General features: G+C 49.5%; 1 protein-coding gene across 3 annotated transcripts in view; it reads right to left on the reverse strand.

Moving 5' to 3' along the window:
* Window positions 1-26,979, reverse strand: part of KCNIP1 (potassium voltage-gated channel interacting protein 1) — a 346,034-nt gene that overhangs the window by 189,658 nt on the left and 129,397 nt on the right. The window contains exon 1 of one of the 3 annotated variants that reach the window (XM_045501859.1): window positions 24,391-24,554. The exons of 1 other annotated variant lie outside the window; for it this stretch is intronic. In XM_045501859.1, the coding sequence (XP_045357815.1) occupies window positions 24,391-24,451 (61 nt within the window). In that variant the 5' untranslated portion in view covers window positions 24,452-24,554. Of the gene's footprint in view, window positions 1-24,390; window positions 24,555-26,979 lie in introns of those variants that run through there. One more of the 3 variants, XM_045501876.1, reaches the window with a different exon arrangement.

Here is a 26,979-nt window from a genome sequence, read left to right on the forward strand (position 1 = left end):
AATTATAGTCCATTTGGTTGATGAGACGGAATTCTCCTTGTCCCAGATGCTGGCCAATCAAAGCATAGCACATGATGAATCTAGGCCAATGAGAGCCATCCCTGAGACTTTTCCTGTGACTGGTGAGGAGAAGCTTTCCCATGGAGGTTGCTGACCTGGCAGGGTATAAGTCTGGGGCTGCTGGTGACTACTCTTGGCACCCCAAGGTTAGAGCTCTCCTGAGAACAAAGCCCAACAAGAGGAGAACAGATCTGAGAGAAATGGAAATCAATAGATTCTTGTTGACATTTTCTTTGAGCACCTGGATGCAGGTGTGACTGAAGTTAACTCTATCCTGGCCTTCCTATTACATAAACCAGCAAATCCTCTTTTCTTCCTAAACAGTAAGAGTTGGCTCTTTGCGGTTTAAAACCGAAAAGGTCCTGGCCAACACGGATGGAATGCTCACTCACCCTTCATCCCACAAAGGGTCCACAAGCCCATCTTTGAGGCTAGTGGCCATCTCCTCTTTAATAAGACCGTCAGCTCTGTTGAATAGTTTAATGGAGCCCACTGGGCTCCAATCTCAAAATCAGAGCATTACCCTATGTGGAATGACATTTCCACTTGCATTTAGAGACTGTGCATTCCAAGGAAGAAATACTCACTGATCGTGCGCAGGGATGGATGCCCTACAGATACTGGGCACTCTTTATTCCCGGTGTTATCTTACTATTAGGTGTGTGTGGAGCCTTTGCTAAGTGTCAGGCATGACCTAGTGGCTTTTACACGGATGATGTCCTTTATTCCCACAAAATCCTATGAAGCAGGTGCTATTATGAAACCCCCGTTTTATAATTAAACTTCCCTGAGAGAAGTTTCCTCCTTCCCAAATGAAAGACTGCCTAAAGTCCTTGTAGACCCTTCCTTCGATTTCTCTGACTAGGTGTCAGTGATCCTGTGACATCTTTGGTCCCAGAATGGGTCCCATATTTCTTGCCTAAGGCAGAGAGTATGGAGTGGGAGGTAATGGGCCCTATTTACTCTAACATCCCACAAAGCCCTCATCTTTCCAAATAAGCCTGGGACTCGTCCCATATCAGCTACATCGTGTTCTGGGGCATTTGTTTCCAATCATCTTCCAGACACCTTAAGAGAATGAACCAAGTTTTCTGGAGCTCCTGCTGTGCCCCAGGCACTAGGCACAACACTTCTCATTTACTGTCCATGCCAGCCATGCAGGGTGGCCCATTATAGACAAGAAAGGTTGTCCTGCTAGCAAAGATCACAGCGAAATGAAGTCTGGCTGGCAGTCCTTCGCACTAGTCCACATAGTGATGAGAGGGTCTGAGGCCTTCAAAACAGCTCTCCAGATACCAGAGACCATTCACCTGCAGCTCAATCCTGCAAAAAGGGCCTGCTGACTGGATCAGGATGAGGTGGGGGTGGGGGGTAAGGGGGTAGGGCGGTAGGGGCCAGGGAGCTGCAGCAGCCTCAGACTCCAGAACAGCTGGGATGCTGAGCCAGACCAGCTTGGGTGGAACTGGCTGCTGAGATGCAGGTTTCCTCCAGGGCAGGCCCCGGGCAGAAATCATCCAGTTCCTACTGCAGCCAATCCTTGGCTCTCAGGGAAGCTCCAGAGGCCTTCCCAGATCTTCCAGCTCACAAATGCCACTGCGGCCTCCCATCTCCCCCAAACAAGCAGTAAAGGAGAACTGAAAAGGAAATGACCCCTTCAGAACTGCTGTGTTTCTATAAATACAGAACAATATTGTTTTTGAAACTATTGAAATAAAACTCTGACCCCAAATAAATGCTATGTAACATCAGATTACATCATTAGTCTTCAAGGTGTTTTTTTTTTGTTGTTGTTGTTTTTTAAGTACTTTGGCTATCACTGAGAGCTCAAGGGCAGATACAGGAAAATGCAATCGCTTTGAGATGTGTGCGCTAGGGGTGGGTGTGTGAGTGTGCAAGCACATGTGCAAATTTCTAAGCCCACTGACCCTCCCACACTTCCAGGCCTCCAAAGAGCACCATCCAAGTTTGCACCTTTGCAAAATAATCAATGACCACCTGCCACGCTGTCTTCCAATCATTCGTGAATATTCTAAAAGGCCAATGTCAAAGTCCTCTGCTTGGTTCTGCCACAGCTCTGAGCTGCTGACCTCAGCATATGGCCTCACACTGGGTCTTTACAACATTCAGAGCCCCGTTTAATGGGAGAGCTAACTTAGGCTGTAGGAGATAAAAGGACTTCTCTGAAGTTCTACAGAAGCAATAGCATCAGGTTCAGAATTCTCGCCTTGATCTTCCTGATGTCAGGCCCACATAGTTCCTCCCGGGTCAGCACCCCACCTCAGTCTAATTCAGCTCTGCAAACATTCATTCATTCAGTTGTCTCAACTCTTTTTTTGTAATGAGGCAGAATACTGGCAAATAAGTAGGTAAATATATAGCTTTATTTAACTCCTGCCATGTGTCGGGCACTGTAAATGGTAGGCTTGCTCTCTGACCTTAAAGTTTCATGGCCTGGAGCTCCGTGCTGGGCTCCTATGAGCAGCAGTGTCTTGAAGCATAGAGAAGGCTCACCTAAGCCAGTCTTGGGATGGAGGAAAGACAAGGGATGGCTTCCTCAGGCAGGTGATACCTGTGCCAAGTCCCAGTGGACACAGAATGACTCGTCAGAGGGAGGTGTGAGGTGTAGCTGTGAGGCTGGGCAGAGAAGCTTTGAACACTGGGGACAGGATGGATGTGGCCAACAATGTCTCAGTTTTTCCCTCCCAAATGTTATGACCTGCATTCCACTGGTGATTCTCCAGTTCCAGCAAATCTTCAAGGCCCAGAAGGACAGATCTTCACTTAAAAAGAGGCACGATCTGGTGCAGTACATATCTGATATGCTGGAGGATGAATGAACCTCTCCAGTGACAGATCCAACACAGCTCAGAAAGAGCAGCAAAGCCCAGGATTTGAAACTTGATGGGCCTGGGTTCGATTGCCCCCAAGCACGTCCCTTGACTTCATGGACCTCTCCCTCATCAGCAGAAATGGGCTCCATGTCAGGTTGATGATTTTGAGCATGTACTACTGGCCAGGCACTGTTCTAAGCTCTGCAGACTTAGCTCTGACTTGAGAGTCACAACATACAAACTGGCCTTTACAAGTGAGGAAACTAGGTCCCCAGGAAGGTGACATGAGCCTGGCAAGTTCACACAGCTGGAAGGTGGAGGAGCCAGGTTTTGAACACAGCCATAGATGAAAGTGCCTAACAGTCCGGGCATAGAGTGGGAACCTCAAACGTGGGACTCAGCAGGGCTGAGCACGGGCCTGGCACCTGGGAGAGACTCCAAGGTGGTTGTAAGACGGAATTGCACAGAGTGAATGTTGCCCCAGGAGAGCAGCCTGGCTGGCTCTGGCTTTCTCAGCAGCCCCGTTTCCCTGGTGACTCTGACGCAGAGCCCTGTGCAGAGAGGAGGCTTCTGGGCACGGGACACCGGGTAGGAGGCACTGTCAGCATGCCCCTTGCTGACGGGGACAACAGAAAGACAGTTACTTGCATTACTCCCTTCAACCAAACTCCCTTCAACTCCCTGGGGAGTCAGACGGCACCTCCATCCCACTCCAGGAGACACTTTCAGAACACCCCTGCCTCTCCTCAGTTGTCTGAGAAAGGGGCTGGCTTTTCACCACATTCTGCTGTCACTGCAAAACTTCGGTCTGAGTCAGAGACCCACGTGGCAGGAAAGGTCAAGGCTTCCTAATTAACTCGAGGAAAAACTGCCAATCTGCAAAGATCTATGTAGGGTGTTCACAGAGGTCTTCCTTCCTGTGCATTCCAAGGAAGAAATACTCACCGATCGTGCGCAGGGATGGATGTCCTACAGATACTGGGCACTCTTTATTCCCGGTGTTATCTCACTATTAGGTGTGTGTGGAGCCTTTGCTAAGTGTCAGGCATGACCTAGTGGCTTTTACACGGATGATGTCCTTTATTCCCACAAAATCCTATGAAGCAGGTGCTATTATGAAACCCCCATTTTATAGAAAAACAAACAGAGGCTTAGAGAGGTTAAGTCACTTGTCTGAGGTCACCCAAATGGTAAGCACTAGAGTCAGGGTTAGGACCCAGGCACCTGGCAGAGTACAAGCCCAGCCCCTCTGGGACAGGCCCTTCGGACACCAAAGACAGGGACCTACCTAGAGACAGGGAGCTATCTAGCTCCTACACTAGGTGGGCAGGGCAGCAGAACAGAGAGCTCCAGACTGGCGTTCAGGGGTCAGCCTCCAAGGGTGGCCAGGGTGAAGCCCTTCCCCTCTCAGAACCTCAGTTTCTTTCTCTGTACAATGAAGATGTGAACTCTTTGGAATCTTTTTTCTTTCTGGATTTGACATTTTGTGAGTATCCACCTTGGGACATGCAGAAAACTAGATAAAATAGCTACTGTGCACTAATTATGTTCTGAGTGCTTTACATGAATTATTTCGCTGAATCCTCCCAAGAACCCCATGGGATAGGTTCTATTGTAACTATCATTGCTATGTTATAGATGCGAAGAGAGAAGAGCAGAGGGGTCAAGTCGTTTGTTCAAAGTCACACAGCTAGCAGGGGACGGAGCCAAGATTCAAACCCAGAGAGGCTGGCTCCAGAGCCTGGATCATTCATCTTACATTCTCCCATTCCACACATATTTTCAGGCACGACAAAGCCACTTTTGCGGAGCCAGAAGTGCACAGCGACATCCAATAGGCTTGGTTGTCATGAGAATGGCAGGAGATGCAGTGTGGGAGCAAGGCCAGATTAGGAAGGGCCTTAGGCAGCCTGAAGGGGTAAAGCTGATGCTGAGGGTGATGGGAAAACATTGGAGGCACTAAGAATGGAAAGATGCAACCAAATTTACACTGAAAGAGAGAGATCTGAGGCAGTGGGAGGATGGTCTCAAGGGGGTGAGGGTGGAGGTAAGGAAGCCAGTGAGGAGGCCACTACAAGAAAGCTGGAGATGACCAGGGAGCCTGGTCCTGGGCCGTGCAAGTGGGGTGGGAGGAGAGGCAGAATGAAACGACATGATGTGGCCTCACATGACGTGAGGACGGTGGAGGAGGAGATCAGGATTCAGGTTTCTACCTGGGGGTCTGGTCTGGGACAATGAGGTGTTGCTGGCTGAAAGGAGAATACTGGAAGAGGGGCAGATTGGGGTAAAGGGAGCAGAGCTGAGGTTGGGGTGTGATGAGCTGCTTCTGAAGGAGATGCCCAGCATGCATTTGGGGATGTGCGGCTAAAGCTCAGAGGGCAACGTGGGTGCCGGGGAGCTTGGCACCATCAGCATGCAGGTGCTAGTGGGAGGGGATGGGCTCTCCCAGGGAGGCGAGGCCTGGAGGGAGTGCACAAGGGGGCTTGGGCTAGAACTCTGGGGGCTCCTGCCCTGAAGAGGGTGGGTAGAAGAAGACAGAATGCATCAGCTTCCCACCTCTCTTGGCTTTATGTCTGCCAAGTCCTGGCCCTGCCAGGTAGGATTCTTAGGAAGCTGAATGGTTCCCCTCTTTCTTTCAGACTCAGCTTTGAGAAGCAGTAACCGGCCGCAGTCCCAGAACCCTGCCTTTCTGTTCTGGCATCAGCCCAGGATTCTCCAGCAGGCTCTGAATCGTGTAATTATCCATGCAATAATTATGCCTGGCAGAAGCTGCAGCTTTGCTGGGGGAGGGCTTCCCAGAGCATCACCTAACAGTCGGATCACCATCAGTCTGCTCTGAGGACACCCCCTGTAGCCCAAGCAAGCCCTGCCCATGATCAGAGCCTGTCCCTGGCCTGAGGGAGTGGAGACATCCTGTGCAGGAGCAGGCGGGCACCTGTTAAGTCAGTCTCTCCAGGAAACCTGTCAGCACCATTCGGTTTGGCTTCCTGGATGTACACAGCCCCATCTCAGACTGCTCCCACCCAGAGAGTTTTCATCTCCCACGGCCCTGTTTATGACCCAGAGGGAAAAAAAATCTATCAACTCGGAGCAAGCCGCTAATCAGTTTACTTGGTTGCCTCAGGTCTTCCAATGTAATTATAATTCCTACTAAGGCACTGGTGAGTGTCAGACTCATTTCAACAACTGCTGCAGACACAATAATCAAAGCACCAGGATTCCTTTGTTCCGAATCCTGTACAGACGAGGCTCACAAGGTATGCTTTGGAGGGGAAACTAAGCACGAGATTGTTTTTTTCTCACCTCCTCTCCTTCCTGCTTCCTTCCTTCCAGAGATCAGGGAGAAGCTGCTGGAATGTCCCACATGCTGCTGGAGACAGACCCGGACCTATAGGGCTGTGAATGTGGCTCCCACATGCTCACGGACCAGCCAGAGAAGTCTCGTGATGAGGCAGGGGAGGGTGCTGGCTGCTTCCCAGACACCTCACAAGGTGGCATTTACCTTGGCACATTCCCCAGCCTCTGGCCCCTAGCCTTGGAGGTTCAGAAACCTGATTTTGCTGGCACGCCCGGAAGGGACTCATCTGTCAGGAGAACACTCTCATTAACCCAGATCATGAGATCAAAATATAAACCACACTGAGAGAAATGGAACTGCCATGCAAACCAGGGCTGCTGAAGTTGTCACGAGCAGCACTGTGTTTTCTTTCCCCAAAGACAGGGCTGCCTGGGGAGGCACATTGTAACAATGTTTCCCGGTGAACCTAGAATTGGCCGGAGTGTTGCCGGACCACTGGATGTCTTGGGCTCTGACTGCTGCGTCTTTTCCCCCGGAGGGAGATGGCTGACACCATGATCACACAGGCATGTCCCTGGTCAGGGCAGGACTTCCCTAGACGGGTTCCGTGTGAACCCTGCCAGGTGACCTCTGGTTCTTGAGCTTCCCTCCTCCATGCCCAAGGTGACCCAGTGGCATCTGAACTCAGACTCCTTCCCCAGGCAGGACCCACCCTGCTGACTTGTTGACCGTCCCTGACTGTTTCCTGCTTGTGCTTTCTCAAGGGTGTGGGGTTGTGACTGGGTCAGCCAGAGACCACGTTCTCTGACCTCCCCCCCACCCACCCCACCGCCGGCTGCCCTTCTGTCTGGGGGGGGCTATGGAGCAAGCTGTCCCCAGTGAACTCTGAACATAGTGATGTCTGTCACTGCCAGGTCACAGTCATTAAGAGGCTGTGTGCCATCTGTAGTTCCTTCACCTAAAGGTAAAGGGGGCCATAGGATTGGTAGAGTGACACGATGGGAGGAGGCTGGGTCCCTGAGTGACCACACAGAAGAAAGCTACTTGCTCATTAGGAACACCCATGCTGAATAGTTCAGAGTGACAGGAAAAATTCTATGTAGTGAGCCACTGAAATGCTGGGTCTACTTGTTACAACAGCTAGCATTGCCCTAATGAATAAATTGTTCGATTCTCAGCCTACTTCCCTGAGACCACAGTCATCCAATGGAGTGTGAAACCTCCTGAGACTTCAAACTCATATTCAGTCACCGTCTCTCGTGTCCCTCCTAAAGGTGGCTGATGGTGACTTCTGCCCACTGATTCTGCTTTCCCAAGTTCTAACTTGATTCCCAGCCACCTCCTTCCCAGATACGAGCTGATCTTTCTTGCAGATCTCAAGGCACAGGCATCACATGGCAAGTAGAATTCTAAAAACTCAGAGATACATACAAACAAACCAACAGCAAAGGACTGGAATGTTCTTTCAGCCTGGAAGCACAGTTCAAACATACACACACAGTCACACCCACACACAAACTCACAAAAGAAGACTGGAGCCAGATAGCCTGGGCTGTAGAGAGGGAGAAACAAATATGAACTTCATCAGAACTAGGACTCAAATAAATTTCAGCTATCTCCCATGCCATCTGTAATCAATCGATAGTGGCTGTCTGGAGTGCTGTGTTAAGAAGGATTCTGAGGCCGCCATTATAGCTCTGAAGGAAAAAGTGCTGTGATGGGTGATCAGCATGTGCCATGGGTAATGGACAAGGAGTGATGGCACATGCCAGGAATTTTCACACTTGTGCTTGAGACTAGGATGTGGTCGCAGAGGAGCTTACAGTCATCAAGGCTATAGCCTGAGACTCGCTGGGCCAAACCATAAAACTCTTGTTAACCCTCAAATGAGTGTCTACCCTAGAACAGGTATTTTATATACACTTTTCTAACTAATCATCACAAGAGAGAGGAGATAGTAGGGGAGAGCTATTAGCCCTATTTTATTTTATTTTATTTTATTTTTTTTTAAATTTTTTTTTCAACGTTTATTTATTTTTGGGACAGAGAGAGACAGAGCATGAACGGGGGAGGGGCAGAGAGAGAGGAAGACACAGAATCGGAAACAGGCTCCAGGCTCTGAGCCATCAGCCCAGAGCCCGATGCGGGGCTCGAACTCACGGACCGCGAGATCGTGACCTGGCTGAAGTCAGACACTTAACTGACTGTGCCACCCAGGCGCCCCATAGCCCTATTTTACACATGAAGGTCCTGAGGCTCAGAGAGAACAGGTGAATTACCCAAGATCACAAAGCTCAAGAAAGGCAGAGCTGAGTTCCAGACCAGGGCTGCCTGGTTTCTAAGTCTCACCATTATGTGGTGCATCTCTGAATTAAGGGGGGGGGGTCTGGATTGAGAGGAGCAATGTATGTCAGTCTTTTCGTCTGGCTGTTGCCCACTGACCTATTAGGGCAAGGTGAGGGTGCGGGGAAAGGGGTTTGTCTCCCAGGCAACTCACTTGGAAGTCATTAAAGGACCAAATGGGTTTGGGGTTTGAGCTTCCTACAGCCTTTCCCTGCCTCTTGAGTTGGTTTATTGTTCCTCCAAAGTCCTGGAAGAAGGCCAAGAAAGGCAGGAAGAGAAGGAGAAGGAATGGGATATTCTTGCACTGTCAGTTCCAATGATGTGTGAGCCACCAGGGTGAGATAGTGGGGTTGGCAGTCAGGAGAACTGGGGACGAGTCCCGCGTTGCTGCAAGCTGGTTGTGAAGCTGTGAAGCCTCAAATCCCCCAAATGTCAAATGGAGCTATCCCAGGTAGTAGGTGTAGAGTCTCTAAGCGACAGCACTACAGAGAGTAAGGGACAGAGAGGTCTGGGTTCAATATTGTCCCTACACTTACCAGCTGGTTGACCTTGGGTAAGTCACTTCTCCTCTCTGAGCTTCAGTTTCATCACTGCTAAAATACATACAATAACAGTATCTCCCTCATAAGATTGTGTGACGATTAAATGAGATGATTTAGAGGATGTGCCCGGCACGGTGTCTCACATTCCATACATTAGCGTGCTTTCCTTCTACTCACAAAGGCACACACACCAAGCACCCTTTAAAGAGCTCTTCCTGTTCAACACACAGAGTCAGTGGGTGGGATTACAAGTTGTAGGGGGGCGGATGGGAAACAGCCTGTCTCAGTGTCCACGCTTTGTGGATCGCACATGGTGCTTTGTAACTTAGACCAAATTCAGCCTAGGATCAGCCTGTGTTTGCTTGAGTTCTCCTTTCTACCTGAATTGCTTTCCACATGTTTAATAATAATAGCAATCAGAACAATAAGTGAATCCTCTGTCGACTGCTTGCTATGGGCATGTAGCCTGCCACCTGCACTCCATGTGTTTACATTTCCATCCATATTCTTGTCACCCCTCTTCCTTCCTTCCTTCACCCCCTCCTTGACTTTGTTCCAGGGTTTGGGGGAACAACACATCAACTCCAGAGACTGATAAAGGCTGCAGGCAGCTCTAATCCCAAAAGCACTTCAGTCTTTCCATTACCTGCAGTCCAGAGCTGCCTAGAAAACAAATCTCCACCCTTGCTCCATTTACACTTTATTTTCCATATTCTTCCCAAGGAACAGATGTGGTCAGTATTATTAACCTCACCGGACACACAAAGAAACCAAGGTTCACCTCGTAACTTACCTAGGGTCACGCAGCCAGTGAGAAGCAAGTCTGAAATTTAAATCTAAGACTGTTTGGTCTCCAACTCGTATTCCTCGTTCAACAGAACAGCACCTAAACCCAGTTGCCTACAGGTCATCCTCGTCTTTCTCAACAACCCCCCCCAACAACATATGATCTATTCAGGGGACACTGTGGGCTCAGTTTCCAGATCAGGGTATCCAAAATGAATCCAAGCCACATGTGTTCCATGCAAAAGAGATATGCAAAGTCTATGGTCTATCATTATTCACCACTTTTTTTTTTTAATTTTTTTTTTTAACGTTTTATTTATTTTTGAGACAGAGAGAGACAGAGCATGAACGGGGAAGGGGCAGAGAGAGAGGGAGACACAGAATCATTAGCAGGCTCCAGGCTCTGAGCCATCAGCCCAGAGCCCGACGTGGGGCTCGAACTCACGGACCGCGAGATCGTGACCTGAGCCGAAGTCGGACGCCCAACCGACTGAGCCACCCAGGCGCCCCTCACCACTTTTTATGTTAATCTCTCCACTAATGATAGAAATAATAAATGCTACTGTTGTTAAGAATTACTACCATTTAGGCACCTGGGTGGCTCAGTCAGTTAAGTGTCCACCTTCAGCTCGGGTCATGATCTTGCAGTTCGTGAGTTTGAGCCCCGCGTCCAGCTCTGTGCTGACAGCTCAGTGCCTGGAGCCTGCTTCAGATTCTGTGTCTTCCTCTCTCTCTGTCCCTCCCCCACTCACAGTCTGTCTGTCTGTCTGTCTCTCTGTCAAAAATAAGTATTAAAAAAATTACAAAAAAAGAATTACTACCATTTATTGAGCCCTTACTGTAGGCCACATACCTAAAAGCCACAAGAACACTACAAGGTAGACATGTGATTATTCCTTTTTTCCAAGGAATAGAAGGGTAGAAGGGTAGAATATGGGTTACAGAGACACTAGATTTGGAACTACTTCTGTAATCCCTCCCAGCTGCCAAGAAGAATGTCTCCAGGGGCGAAACATGCCTCTCATTCCTGATGCATCAGAAAAGGGGCTAAGGAGAGAGGCATGGACGCTCCAGAATTTGCTGGTGGGACGTGCCATTTTCTCCACTGTTTGTTGTGATCAGTCAGTGCAGAATCAGGGCAGAAATGGATCAGGCCAGGATGACATCCAGGAGGCTCCCAGGAAGTCTTCCCAGCCTGTTAGAATAGAAGGGCAGCTCCATTGCCAATGCTGGTCATGGTGTGAGAGCAGGTGCATTCCGACGGGATAGACAGCTACCTGATGACCTTGTGTACCTCTGGAGGTGGGACATTTAAATCCGATGAGTTCATCCAAGAGTATAACCTGCGTCCTCGTGCAAGTTTACTCTTTCACTCCACAAATTTTTACTGAAGACTGACTATGTAGCAGGCGTGGCACTATGCTATGTCCCAGGAATGCAAGTGTCAAGAAGACAGCTTGTACGCAAATGATTCTGAGAAGTGCCAACCATGGATAAATCTAGAGACATGAACTAATGTGTCTTATTCTTTCCTACTACTGAAAGATACATCTAGGGGAATTCAAAGTCTCAGGGTTAGAAATCCTTCTGCATAGACTAGTCAAAGAAGATAGACTGAACAAAGGGAAAGACAGCCTCCAATCCACTGCTGCCACTACCACCACTACCCCTATTACTACCACCATCATCCCACCAACAATACTACCACTACCACCACTATTTCACCACCACCATTAGCGCCAATGTCACCATATCGTTATCACCATCATTACTCATACCACCTCTCATCACACTACCACCATCGTGACCCCATCGCCACTGGCGCCATCCCATCACTGTTGTCCCTACCAGAATCACCACAATTACCACTAACATTATCATGCTCCAGCAACACCATGACCCGCCATCACCACCATTAGTACTCTAATACAACTATTGTCACCGTCGCCAATATCTCTGGTATCGCCAACGTTATCCCTACGGTAACCATCAACACCCCTAATGCTATCTGCTACCACCCGTCACTACCATCATTGCTCCCGCCAACACAACCATCACCGTCACATGCACCATCCTTGCCACCATCATCAAAAGTATTACTATGCCTGTGATCACTATCATCACCTACGTACTAATACTCACCACTTACGCATTGCCTTACAGTTTATAAACACTTGCATTCACCTGATCTCATTTAATCGCCATGACAATCCAATGAGTTGATATCATGACTGCTGTTAATAGATGACAAACCGGACACGCAGAGAGGAGTCAAACAATTGGCTTCAACCACATAGCTTGTAAAGGGTAAGCTAGGACTGGCCTTTAGTTCTATTTCACCCAACATGCCATACCTTTTCTATGAACTCTAAGCTGTTATGAAATAACCTCCAATGTTCTATTTTTTTTTTTAACACTAAACCACTGTCTTTGATGTTCTGGATCCTGTGAATATGCTGAGGGGAGCCTCAAAGCTGTGCCCAGGCTTCTTTGCTACATTAATCCCAATTAGGGAATTCCAAGTCCTCATGCATCTCAGTATAATGTCAATTCAAGCCACCAAGTACCAATCATGTGTCCAGAACTGTGTTGGACTCCTTGGAGAAGCTCAGAAGGGCAGGAAGGAAGGTTCCAGCCTTTGAGGAAAGTGTACTCTTACTGAAGGGCCAGACCATGTTTACAGGGAGCGATTATAGAGCAATTCAAGGCAATCAATTGCTAAATCATGCAGGACAGTGAGTGCATTGGTGGGGGGGAAGAGGGAGCAGCTGTGGGCTGAAGTGATCACTGGCAGACTTCTGGGAAGACAGGGTGAAGGTGAGAGGGGACAGCCCTGGTCCCCAATTACTTTGTCCTTTCCTCATCCTTCCTCTCGGCTACCTTTCAGGACTTTCCCCCAACCTTCCTGAATGTGGACACCTGACTCTGGTCGCTGCCTCCAATCTGTTCCCTTATCTTTCTTTCTTTCTTTCTTTCTTTCTTTCTTTCTTTCTTTCTTTCTTTCAAAATGTTTTTTAACATTTTATTTTTGAGAGAGAGAGAGAGAGAGAGAGCGCCAGGAAGGGAGACACAGAATCTGAAGCAGGCTCCAGACTCTATGAGCTGTCAGCACAAAGCACGACGTGGGGCTCGAACTCACGAACCGTGAGATCACAGCCTGAGCTGAAGTCGGACGCTTATCCAACTGAGCCACCCAGGTGCCCCGACTTCTCTCACATTTCTAATAACAACCTTTCTATTGACTTCCTCCAAGTCACAAAAGTGCATCACTGCCATTTTTATTCCTTCTCCTTTCTTCTCATCTACTTCAATGATGTTGCTCATACCATTCCTTTTACCTAGAACTCTACTAACCTACATTCTTGCATGGGTCAAGCCCTTGCTCTTTAATCAACCTGAAATGCCATCTTTTTCAGTCATCCTCTCTGATTCTTCAGCCCTGTGCCTCTGGTAGAGATGGTCTCTCCCTCCCATGAACCCCCACAGGGTAACACAATCTGCAATGTGGTATAGGTAGACACTCAGATACAGTCTGGCTTAGTTGATTAACCAGGCAGGTACAGGTGTTGGAGTCAAATCAGCTGGGTTCAAATCCTGGCTTGGCCACTCTCAAGAGGTGAGACATTGGTGAGACATTGGACATTTCCCTATGCTCTCTGTTCTTCAGTTTCCTTATCTGTAAAGAGTCCAGTAATAATGCCGACTTCCTGGTGATGCTGTAAGGCCTAAATAAAACCAAGCCGCTAAAGTGTCTGGCACATAGTGGGAGCTCTATAGATTTGTTGTTAATATTATTATTATGGTCACCAGAGTGAAGCACCTTGAGGGCAAAGATAGTATCCTCCATAACTAATCTCCTTCTGGCAGCTTCTTTCCTCAAGGGGCAGATGGGAACCTGACTTAGCTCCTATACAGCTTATATGATGTGGACCAATGCACAGAGTGGTTGCTCTGGAAGGTCAGGAAGATCCAGGGATGGTGGGAGAGTAGCACAAGATGAGGGCAGATGTAATAGGCAACGGGAGGACTAAAGGGGACCCCTGAAAAAGTCAGGACAGGATTCTATACTCAGTCTTTACTCCAGGCCTTCTTACCCCTCCTTATAACACACTCTAGGGATGTATCTGCATTTGGAGACAGTCAGAGTTGGTGAGAATCCTGGCTCCTCCACCAGCCATCTGGGGGATGCTTGGCCAAGTCACTTCCTCCAAAGCCTCAGTTTCCTTATCTATAAAGTGGGGAGTTGAATGTTACTTCTCATAGCATGAGATTTCATGTGTTATATGGGGATAATCATAGTATTGGGTTATTGTAAGGATTAAATTAGTTTAATGTATCAAAAGAACTTAGAATAGTACTTGGCAAAAAGTGCTATATAAATCTCATTTCTTTTTCCTATTCTTTTTCTTATTATATAAGAGCTTTAAATTGTATTTGTGTTGTTGTTATATTTGTCAATAACTTGCATGGTGCCTGGCACAAAGCAGGTCCTCAATACAGATTAGTTTTTGTTTTTTGTTTTTTGTTTTTTTCTTTTTCCTGTCTGGTTCCAACTCCGACGCAGAAATACCAATAGGCACATTCAAGAGATGTCTACAGCACCAGCAAAGTAGAAGCATCAAAATTGTGAGCAAACATGTTTTGAAAATGTATTATCTTTTTTTTTTAAATCATCAAAGTAGTCATCATGAAAAAAAAGTCCAAATTTCATTCCATTTCCTTAGACTTATTTTCCTATTTCAGTTGTGAATTGTCTAAGTAGCAGTTTCTAGGGTCAGGGGCGGGGGATGGGAGTGTGGCAGATATAATCATTTTAGCCCTAGGACCTTTAGGGCTTGGAGTCCTAATCTAGCCCAGTGTTGGCAGGTGCAAAGGAGAAAGGAAAAGGAGTGAGCCCCCTGCTGTCCCCACTAGGTGAGCAGGGAAACCTCTGGAAGGGCCCCTGTTGAGTGTGCAGTTTGGCCATCTGGGAGAGTGGCACATGGGTGAGTGCCAGGGATGGAGGGAAAACGTGACCTCAGCCCCACACGGATGCCAGTGCACTGGCTTCCCCGCAGCAGCTGGGTGCTGCACGGCCTCCAGAAGTCTCCCCCAGCTGCCAGCCCTCCTCTCTCTTGGGGCCCAGGGTGGGCATGGGTGAGGAGCTGACAGGGCCAATGGGGGAGGCTGGTGGCTGTCATGTTCAGTTCCCAGGGGCTCAGAAGCTAGAAGCGGTTGTTCAAGGCCTTCCTGGGCGTCAGAGGCCTGCTTGTGGCCTGGATGTGGCTTGGGTTGGAGGAGGAGACCATGTGGTGGGATGCCTTTGTCTCAGGCACATTTCAAATCCTTGCTCTTTAGTCACTAGACAATCATAGCAGCTCCATGAACCTCAGTTTCCCAATTTGCAGAGCGAGATGAACAACACAACCATCACAGAGCTACTGTAAAAGTGAAAGGAGATTAGGTATGCAGAAGGGTCTGGGACACGCAGGCCCTTAATAAATCCAAATCTCTTCTCAAGCAATGCTGCCCTATCCCTCCAGTTTGTACCCCAAACAAGCCTAGTGACCCTGGATGAGTCCTGCTTAACTGTTTAGTGCAGAAAGCTTTCTACAACAGCCAGTAGGATTGCTTGTTTTCCAACAGAGAGGTCGTACTATGCCCCATGGAAAAGGCATTTAACTTCCATGCCTCAGACTCTTCCTTTGTCTATTAGACTTCTACTAACTCTGCCATACCTGGCTTCAAATGCCACACAAACGCTTTGTAAGGAAACCTGGCTGCCAGCCTGCCCTACGATTCTGAACGTTATCAGTGAAATCCCTTGTGGAGAGAGGTCTTTGGTCCTGCGCTCTGTCCTGGCCCATGTCTGAGATGCAACTGGTTGAAGACTCAGAATCCCTCCTTGTCATACTGTCTGATAACACAGAACTTGGAGGTACAGCTAAGGTGAGGGCTGGCAGAATCAAGATTCAGGATCTCACTTGGCTGGAATAACATTTCAAATTAGTAAATTAAAACTTAATGGGCACACGTAGCCCGGCACTTCTGTTTTATTTAAAAAAGAAAGAAAGAAAAGCTCAACGGAAACCATGTGAATCTGGGGAGATCTGACTTCAGAGCAACTTATGTGCAGACAAGCAGGGCTGGGGAGGCCTAGGGTTCAGGCCCCAGACTGGACGCTCCAACTGCGTGACTGTGGGCAAACCACCCACCTCTCTGGACTCCATTTTGTTATCTTAAGTGACGCTCGAACCAGGAGCCTTCAAAGGCCCCTTCCAGCTCGATATGTAAACTTATAAATAAACACATAAAGACATATATATGTACTATAATCTGTGCTCTAGGTCGTGGGCACACGAGCCACCTGGTGATCTTAGCAAAATGCAGGTTACGATCCAGGACCTGAGGCTGAATTTCTAACAATCTCCCAGGTGGCATCAAGGCTACTGGTCTGAGGACCACACTGAGAACAGCACAGCTCCAGATGGTCATAACTCACCGCTACTGCCTTCTTGCTATCCTTTGACCACTGGGGTCTTACGTGCATTCTGCATTTAATCCTCATAACGACCCTGGAGGGAATTGCTATCAATATCCCAATTGTCTGGATGTAGAAAGGCAGATTCACAGAGTTGAAGGGCCTGCCTGAGGCCGCATGGCTAACAATCTGCAGGGCCAGACTTTGTATCCAGGTTATGTATATGCCCATAATAGCCACACCACATGCATATGTGTAATACAGATTTAGGCCAACATGTGGCCAAGGGCAGAAAAGAATTAGTGAGAGAGCAGAAAGCAAACACACCAGCGAGGTCCTGTGTTTGTTTCCTCTGCAATGATGACCACTCATCAACTGGCTGACCCCTCTCTGCCTCTCTGGACCATGTGAAAACACTGACTGATTCTGGTCCCTGATTTGGAAGGTTTGGAAATCTAACATACTAGAAGACCGATGTGCTCGATCCTTCACTGACAGGCAATGATGGCTGCAACAAAGGGAAAAGAATGTAGTTCACATAAATGATTAGAGCAGAGGAGCGACGTTTAATCCTATTAATGAATTTGCTAATTGGCCTTATGCCCCCAATCATTTCATATTTAGGCTTTTGCAGTGTCAGATTAAATAGAAACGGATCCAGGGGTGGTTTGAGATGAGGCTAAAAGCATTTTGCTCAAGGCCTACAGATGGCTCGGTGGTGTGGTATGGCTAATGAGGGCTGTATCTGAATGCTTTCTCTCCACATTCCCCACTGGGGCTGCTCTTTCTTGAGGCAAGGCCAGCAGGGGAGGGGGAGGGTGTGGTGCCTAAGAGCTCACGCTCAAGGATCAGCCAGAACTGGGCACTGCTATCCAAGGGCTGTGTGACCCTGGGAAAGGAACTTCGCTTCTCAGAACCTCAGTTCCTCATCTGCAAAATGGGAACTGTAAAAGGGTCTGCCCTCCAGGGCTGGGAAGAGGTTAATAAAGTAACAGGGAAAAGGGCAGAGTAAGGTGCCTGGCAAAGAACAGCGGTCAACATCAGCTATTATTATTATTAACCTTGGCAGATGATCCACATTCTCTTATCTCACCACTGGGAAGTTTTCATCATCTAAAACTGCCAGCTTCCCTTAGGAGTTACCGGAGAAACTTCTCGGGATGCTAGGGGCCAGGGTTGTGATGGCTCTGGGTCCCAGAGGGATGGAATCAGAGGCCACAGTTTGAAGGGACACAGATCACCAAGGAATGCCCAGTCATAGTGCAGAGGAAGCAACAGAGGAGGAAGGGACCTGCTCCAAGATGGATAAAGGCAGCTGCAAAGCCAGTACAACCCGAGTGGCTAAAATCATCTTATCGTATATGAAGCACAATGCTCACTACCTCTTTGGCCCCATACGCATCCCTGTAAGGTAGATGCTGTCATTGTCCCCATTTTACAGAGGGGGAAACTGAGGCTTGGAAAGGCTCAGCTAAGGAGTCACAGAGCCAGAGTTTAAACCCAGGTCTTACTTTCACTCAGGGGTCCTAACCATTCTGCAACCCTGTTCCTAGCCCCCTGATTTGAGTGGAATGCAGTTCCCATTTCCCCCCCACTGCCCCAGTGAGGATTCCTGCCTGGACTGGAATAATAAGAATTAATCCAAAGTTCTGCTCCCATGGCTAGTGTATGGGAAGCCAGTGATATCCCAGCGGATTACAGCTACTCCCCAAAGGTGACCCATTTAAAACACTCCCTGGAGGGAGGGGAAGCATTTAAAGATAAGTCAAGTTTGTCTGAAGGTCCCAAGACTCTCAGTCACAGTCTCTCTCTCCCTCCCTCCCTCCTGCCCTCCCTGCCTCCCTCCTGCCCTGCCCCACCTTTCCCCTTCTCTCTCCTAAACACTGCTCATTCCTTGCCTGATGAATGGGAACATCAACTCAGGGCCATTATGCAGAACTTTGCAGTGTTCCCCACGAGCAGACCTGGATTTCTCATCTGTGCTGCCGCATTCTTGCACTACTTGGAGCCATCAAGAACACGCCCTGCTCCATCCATCCTTACCTCCACACGGCCAACATCCATCAGGTCTGGGCCCAATACCAGGCCTGACAGAAACACTTGAATATAACTCATTCCTTTAGAGCTAGTCAGAGAGATAAATGTATAAACCCATAATCACGTAATGTTCATAATTGTAGTGTGCAGAAGCAGCAACAGCTGCAGAGGTAACAGGGGAGGGAGAGATGTGTTCTACCTCCAGGAGCCTGGGAGTGGGTGATATTGAATGAGGTCTTGAAGGATGTGTAGGAGTTTGCCAGGTGAATGGGGAGGTAGAGGTGAAGGGTGAGTGGAAGCCAGAGCGGACCTCGGGCAGAGGTAATATCAGGGAAGCAATGTTTTAAGGATACTTCAGATGTTGCTTAGTGAATCAATAAATGGGCAGACAAATACACAGGTTCTTGGTCTCATCCGAGACAAGGTAAAAGTGAACCCAATATACAAGGGAGGTCATTCTGGATCAGTCCTTGCTTTAGATTTTTTTTTTTATCAATCAACAAAAGAGTGAAAACTTGAGAGATACCTTCCCATCTTCTTGCCTTCCCCCAAAACACTACACACCTACTGATACCCAAAAAACTACAGGGCTTTTCTTGACTGAATTTATAATTTTTAGCTCTCTAAGAAGCACATGCTATGTTTATTATCTGTACCATGGCTTCCTGTCCCATGGACTCCTTCCAGTTTTCATGGGGGATAGCTTAGATCCAGGGTTGGGGTAGCATGACAATCAATGCTCTTCATGAAAGACAGTCTTTCACTATAGCCTTCCGAGGACTTCATTACTCATTCATTAATTTATGGATACATTCATTCATGCATGTACTCATATCTTCAATCATTCCCTCTGGCATTCATTTGATATTTCATTTGCTCCCTTTCATTCATGTATTTACTTATTCCTCCATTCATTCAATCATTCATTCTTTCACTCACATGTCAACATATGCACTCACTGTTCATTTTCACATTTACTAAACATTCATTGAGCAAAGCCTTTCCAGGTATACAAAGAGGTCCAGACTGTGTCCCTTGCCAGGGACAAACCTCCTCATTTTAGGCAGTAGTCCCTCACTTCTATCTTTCAAACTTTCCATTTCCCTTTTTCTGTTCACCTTGATCTCCACTGAGTTTCTTCTGGGATTGAGATCCCAGAACTGTGCCTGGCACTGGGTGTGGGCTCCTCAAGCTTTTGTGACTCTCAGGAGCTGGGGAGTAGGAACACTGTTCTCAGCATCTCCCTGCTAAATGGTAAACAGATTCAGTACATTTCATGGACAAAGCCAATTCAAAGCCAGCAGACCAAATAAGAGAATTCATTCAAGGCAAAGGGCTGGTAACCGAAATTCCAGCGGGAAGCTAAATTTTCCTGCAGGGTCTGCAATTCTAGAAAATAACAGAGAGCGGCCAACCATTCCGTTATTTATAATTTCCTCCAGAAAAGATTTATTGAGTACCTACTATGTGCAGGAAGCCAGGCTGAGTACTTTGAGGAATGATTCAGACAAGTTCCCTGCAAGAAGCTGACACTCCGGAATCAGGGGTTGGGCAGGGGGTTGGGGAGGTGTGGTTAACACCTCCATCCAGTGCCTACTTGAATGCATGACTTGAAAGTCATGAAAATGCATACTTTAAACTATTTGGGAATGTAGATGAGAGAAATCACTGCCTCCCGGGGCCCAGGGAAGCCTTCTTGACTGTGGAAATAGCTGAGTGAGGTCTTGGGTTATGGGTGGAATGATAATTATCGGACCAGGAGATGGCGGAAGGGTAACACGGAGTTAGAAGGGTAACACAGAGTTAAAAGGATGGACAAAGATGCAGAAGCAGGGGAGACCCAGCACAAACGCCTCCGTAAATTAGTACGCCTCTCTTAGACATAAGGAATCTGGCATCTCCAAGGTGAAATGATTTGCCAAAGGTCCCCTGATACAAGGGCTGTGTGACAGCAGGGTTTCTGCTTCTCCATGCCTCACTGCCTCTCCTTGGTCTCCCAGATCTTTTGGGTTGAGCATGCTGCCCGATTAAAAAACTACAAACCCAGCTTCATCAGGAACCCTCCGGTTCCACAAATTCTCCAAGGTGTTCACTGATCTAGGAATCAGGAAACCAATTCCATATTTGTCCCTAACTTGCCACAGGGACTTAGAAAAAGCATCTCATAGCTGTGGGCTTTAGTTTGCTCATCTAGTCAGTGAGCACTCTGGAGATCCCAAGCTCAGACCTTCCTGAGGGTTCTGAATGTTTTCTTCTGGCAGTGGAGGACTGATAACCCATTTGCTTACAGGCATACCTCCACTGAGATGGCCTTGGTCTAGTGATGTTCTGCCTAAATTCTCTTGCCCCCCACAGGCTCCGCAGCTGCACCTGCATCAGCCTTCTCTGGTCACCCCACACCCCAACCCTTCGCGCTTACTTGTTAAAGCCCAGAGCAGTGTCCCGAGCAGTGTCCTTGGTATAAGCACATGCAAAACTCCTGCAGCCAGAAATTCTACCTAGGACCAGGCTGCAGAAGCTGAATCCCCAAAAGCAGGGTGGCCTTTCCCCATTCTTTTTTAATTTTTTTTTTCAACGTTTATTTATTTTTGGGACAGAGAGAGACAGAGCATGAACGGGGGAGGGGCAGAGAGAGAGGGAGACACAGAATCGGAAACAGGCTCCAGGCTCTGAGCCATCAGCCCAGAGCCCGACGCGGGGCTTGAACTCCCGGACCGCGAGATTGTGACCTGGCTGAAGTCGGACGCTTAACCGACTGCGCCACCCAGGCGCCCCGGCCTCATTCTTAATTAAAGAGAAACAAAGATCCCAAACAGAGAAGGAAAATGAATTTGAATGTTTTTATTCAGTGACCCTGCTCTTAAATGAATTCAGATTTCGGCTGCCTTCAGGAAGCTCTCCCTGAACACTCAGCTTGGGCTATGTGTGTCTCTCTCTCAGCACTAGTCACATGGGGCTTTTGCCCTACTTAAAAAAAATGTATACGTGCTACCAGATTATATTTTGGAAACACGCAGGGATTTGTTCAGCAAGCTATGTTGTTTTCAGGACCAGCCATGGAGCAGAGGTCAGTGGAGGCTCAGTAACAGGACCAGCCTCGGTGTATCTAAAGTTTTGGGTCCTAGTTATCTGGACAGTGCTGGAAGAGGGCTCCAGAAACAAGGAGGTAGGACTCCCAGAGGCACTGCCTACTTCCAGGATGGCCTCACTCGAGGCATTTGGAAGCCACAAACAGTTTAGAGCCATAAATTGAACAGAAGCTAAAATGTGCTGACCACTTACTACATAGCAGAGCTCGTGCTGAGCATTTGACTTGCATTATCCCTGAAATTCACACAACCCAACAGCTATTTTAAAATGGTAACTACCACTACTGTCTCTGTTTTACACTTGAGGCAAACACGGCAAGTGAGTGGTATTGAAAATCCCCACCATCCTCTTCTTACTGCTTCTAATTAGATCGGAGCCTGATGTCTCAGAGATCATAGTAGCAGTCCCAGCAAGAGCGTCAGCAATAAAAACCACCCAGTTTGAGAGCAGGATGGAACCTGAGGAGAAACTGAGGTCCCAAGGTGGGGGGGAAGGGAACTGGCCAGGAAGTGATCCCTGACCACAAGCCTCCCCAGCCAGTTTCTAAATCACTTCTCTCTGCAGGAAAGGTCTTCTGCTGATTAGCATTCCACAGAGGAAGATGGTAAGATAAGACTCTGCTCGGGAGCAAATGCCAGGAGAAATATACACAGCTGGAGCCCTGGACAATTCAGCCAACGTGGTGGAACTCTGTGCAAGAGGGGCCGACCACTCAGGGCTGGGGCTTGCCGTGGCGGCCTGCCCAACAACCTTGACCTGCTGTGAGCTTCAAACAGGCGTTGTTGTGACAGTTAAATAAGAAGGTGCAGAAGAAGCACCCAGAACTGTGCCAGGCACACAGTAAGGGCTCACCGAATGCTGGTGCCCCTCTTCTCTTTCTTAGGATCCTGGGAGAGAGCAAAGAGCTCTGGTCTCTGGGACTCCAATGGGAATTCACTGGGGTGACCCAGAATTTTGTGCAGGAGAAGGGAATGGTAGACAGTAATGTTTGAGCTTTTAATCTTTGCCTGACCCTGTGCAAGGAACTTCATATCCATCCTTCTTTTTTTTTTTTTTTTTTCTTCACGTTCTTACAAGTCTCCTTTGGGTCCCTGGTGGCTCAGCCAACACTGTATATGTAGCATGGTCCTCCCTCCCTGTACTTCCCACACACCCAGTTTTCTGCCTGGACGTAGTATTGTCACCCATGTTATGGATGAGAAAACTGAGGCTAAGAAGGGTGAGGCTGGCCTGAGATCTCAGAAGGAGGCGCTGATGAAGCTGGGATGCACACCCAGACCCCACTGGACTCCAGAGCTCAAGATCTTTCTGTGACACCTAGCTGCCTCCCAGAAGTGCCACAGGCATTAAAAATATTTTAAAACAAACCCCTGGGTTTCTTGTACCCACAGTCCCCTGGCCTCTGGGGCCTCACAGTGGTCAGACAGATGATGGGGGTTTGGTGCTGAATTGTGTTCCCACACAAGTGGTATCTGAGGATCTGTGAGAAACAGGGCTCTGAATGTCAAGGTCCTGGACCAAGGCTTGCAGACCTGTCCTGCCCAAGACTGGTAAAAAGGCAACCAGACCCTTCCCTGGATGTGTAGGATGTGTAACTCACGTGGCCTTAGACTCGTGTTCTAAGATGTAAACACCAATCCAGCTTCATCACCTAAGATCTACCTCCGGAGATCTCATTGCTCAGTGCTCAACCAGCCCAATGTCTCTGGGAGCTAGGCCAGATGCCTGGACCCCTTGAAGGCAGGTTACGCATGAGGAACTCTGAGACACAGACCTGCCTAACGAGTCAGGGGAGACCAACCAAGTCCTAAGAGCAGATCACTGAGCACCCTGGGGTCCAGCCTTACCTTAATACAATTCGAATCACTAACCAGCATTAAGGATTGGGAGCTATGACCCCCACCTATAGCCAGAACCTGAGCTCCAATGGTAGAACTTGAAGGTTTAAGTGTCAGTTTACTTGAAACCCTTCTGCCACTCACAAGAGGATTTGAGCATTAAACGAAAGAACACAAAACCCATGATTTTCTTTCTTCCTAACTGCATCCTGTCTCTTCATTCCAACAACCAACTTTCTAACTGCTGGATAGGAGGCCTGCGTAGTCTCCCGTGGTGCAAGATATGTTTGCCCCAACTTCACATGGACCCATTTGACTCCTGTCCCACCGGCGGGGGAGACTGGGCATGTCTCAGCTGGGGAAAGGCAGCTATGGAACAGGGTCCAGGAAGGAGGGACTGCAGGGACTCACAGTTTCTAATCCCTGACATAGGCTCACTGCTCCATCACACCTCATCGGTGCCTTCAGCCCCCCCCCCCGGTGGTTCCCAGAGCATGGCAGCACCCTTGCGTGACACCCTGGCTCCTAGTGACTCCCCCAGTCACCAGGACATGAGCCCTGGGAGTTTCACCACCTGGCAGCAGCTGATTCTTTTTGGCTTGCAGAGGTTTATTGGGGTGGGCGCACAGAGCACTGTCTCCCGGATGAGGGACTCCTAGGTCTGCACCAGCACTACTACCAGGAGGAGTGTGTGCATGTGTGAGCACCCCTGCTGGGTGCCCACAGTTGCACAATCGCCAGCAGTCATGGGAACGGGAAGGGCTTCCCAACATTCCAACCAGACAATCCAGTCACCCCCCACCTGTGAATCTGACTCTTCCTTCTGTTCCCAGAGATTTCCAGGAGGAGTGTCCTGGCACCCAGTGCCCTACAGGGGATCTCCCCCTCCCCTGGGGCCAGTGCCCACTCTGGCTCCTTGTGCGTGTTCACGATATTCACACCAAACCTCCCGCCAGGTTTCTGACTCCTTCGGATACAAGAACCTGTCCTCGCTCGTGATGGAGAGGAGGGCCCAGGCCAAGGAAGGCAGGGGGCACACCCCAGCTCAGCACGGAGCACCCCCAAACCCAGCCAGGGGAACAAAAGGAAGAAGGAGGTGGCTTACCTTTAGAAGGTCGCCTTTGTTTGGTTTGCAGAGACGAGAAGGTGCCCATGACGGCCCCCATGGCAGCGAAGACTTGTGTGCGACTTGGGACCCCTTGCCCGGCCCCTCCCCTCCCCTGCAAAGAAATCAGTGTGGCTCCTCTACTCTGAATTGGAGGAGGGAAAAAAAAAAAAAAAAAAAAAAAAAAAAAAAAAAAAAAAAAGCACCCGGCAGCTCGCCTGCAGCTTGGTATTCAGCGAGCGTGGGGCTGGGGCGCTGGGAGCCTTTTCTTTCCTTCTTCAGCCCCGCACATGCACTGACTCACCGGGCCAGCGGCTCCCCGCGAGCCTTCGGAACCGGGCCGGGCCGCTTCGCGCGCCACCGGCCGAGGACGCTGCCCCGCAGCCTGCTCGGTGCCGGACACGGGGCGGCGCGCCCGCCGGCCGAGGCTCCCGAGCCAGCGGCGCGTGCGGTGCGGGAGCCGCGCTCGCCCGCCCCTGCTGCCGCACGCTCCGCTCCCCTCCCGGCGCTCGGGCTGGCTCTCGGGGGGGCCGGGTACCAATCATGAATGAACAGAGCCAGGGACCGCGCGGAGCGGAGCCGCGCGCCCGCCCGCCCGCCTGCCCGCGCTCCGGACGAGTCTGAGGCTCGCGGAGTGGCCGGCGGGTAACCCCGGGGGGCGGGGCGGGGGGCCGGGCCCACGAGGGGGTGCCCGCTGCCCGCGTCGCTGCCCACCGCCCTGCGCGCCCGCACCTGCGGGGCCGTGCGCCCCTCCGGGGCTGCACCCCTGGGCGCACAGACCGAGGTAGGCACCTGGCTGATGGGTGGGGTTCAGGGGGCGGCCGCAGATTGCTCCCCGAGAGAACGCGTGCCTGTGTGTGTGTGTGTGTGTGTGCGCGCGCGTGTGTGTGTGTTCCTGCGTGTGATCCGCTATTTCATTTGACTTCAAGGGAAATCTTATTTAACCCACCACCTGAATTCGCGGGATGGGGAGAAAGTCTGCCCCACCCAGGGAGAGATGAAAAACATACATCCAATTGGGTTGTCATGGGAGGAAGGGACCCTCCTGCTCCTGGCCAGGGCGACCTTCTACTGATGGAAAATTGGGGGAGAGGGGCAGAAGAGCCCCTGTGGGACTTGACTTTTCTTTTTCGTCTCTCCCCTCTTTCTGTCCCTCCTTCATCCTTCTACATCCTCCTGCGTCCCCCTCCCCCAATAGTTTCTTAGCCATCAGCTACAGGGCAGGCTGAGAGTTAGTGCTGTGGGGGTAAAGGCTGAATTTAAGAAACAGTCTCCCTGCTGTGAGTTTTCCCTCCAGACCACGCAGAACCCCAACGGCTATCTGTGTCTCATGCAAAAGGGCAAAGTGTGGGTTCACTCTTGTGGGTTCTCCTCAGCTCTCTGTGGTGCTGAAATGCAGTCTGCTCCCTGGAAGCCTGAGGAGGAGGCACCCTCGTTCCATGCAGGAGCCGCCTCAGTTTCCACCACACACTATGCTTGCACATCACAGGGTCCCGCAACACATGGCCTCACCAAAACACACATACTTACACAAAACTATGGGCACAGTCCCACAAGTCCCACTTTGACATTACTGTGTTATACACACAGACGCACTCAGCCCATAATACACTCAGGTGCATCCTCAGGACCCCACACAAGATCCAGACACACGACCACAGAGGCACAGAGACGTGCACACAGCAATGCAAAATGGCATCACGATTACCCACATTTATGCAGGCTCAAAGCTGCACGGGCATATAGTCATACCTCAAGGATAGAGGGCGCCTCAGGAGCTATTTCCTGTCACTCCAGCCCATTAGCTGCCCCTTCAGGGACAAAGGTGGCCTGAGTCTTGGCCAGGGACCCTGAGTAATTTTCTTTACCTATTCAGCGCTTAATTCTTTCTCAGATCCAAACACATGTCATATTCTGTGCAACAGGGAAGGTGTACTTAATAACATCTGTCCCTGTCATTTGCAGTCCCCTGTGCTGTGTATAACACACACCATCCCATGCCCCGTGAAGTTAGACAGGTCATGTCTAATCATTACTGTAGCGAGAAACTGAGGTTTACCAAGGGTAAAGGATTTGCCTGAAGTGACTTAGCCAGAATATGGGATTAGAACTTGGGGTGCAGGGCTCTGTCACCACCTCTTGTTGGCAGGTGGGGACGCTGGGGGCCCCTGAGCTGGGGAGATCTCTTCTGGGTCCCACCAGATTCAAAGCTTCAGCTCTTGTAAGTGCCAGGGTTTATCTGTCTGTGTCCATGAGGCCTAGAGTCCTGGCTGATGAATAGGATTGGTAGAGGCTGGCCCCCTGCCTCCTGCCTGTGCTCCCTGCTGGAGAAGAAGGGTGGGGGTGGGGGTGGGGTTGAAGCCACGGGTCAGGAGAGGACCCATCAGGATGGCCAGGACTCAAGGAACAGAGGAGAGAGCTCTGCCAGGGAGAGGGTGGTGCAGCCTTCTAGTGCCCCTGGACCCTCAGGCACCTGCTCATCTCTACACTACCTGCAGATGAGAACCAGCACTTGAGAGTTTACAGAAGACTAGGATGCTACTCTTGCATTTCTTCTTCTTCCCTGTGACTGTATGAAGAGGCAGAGTG

The sequence above is a fragment of the Leopardus geoffroyi genome, chromosome A1 (genome assembly GCF_018350155.1).
Source record: "Leopardus geoffroyi isolate Oge1 chromosome A1, O.geoffroyi_Oge1_pat1.0, whole genome shotgun sequence".
Taxonomy (NCBI): Eukaryota; Metazoa; Chordata; class Mammalia; order Carnivora; family Felidae; genus Leopardus; species Leopardus geoffroyi.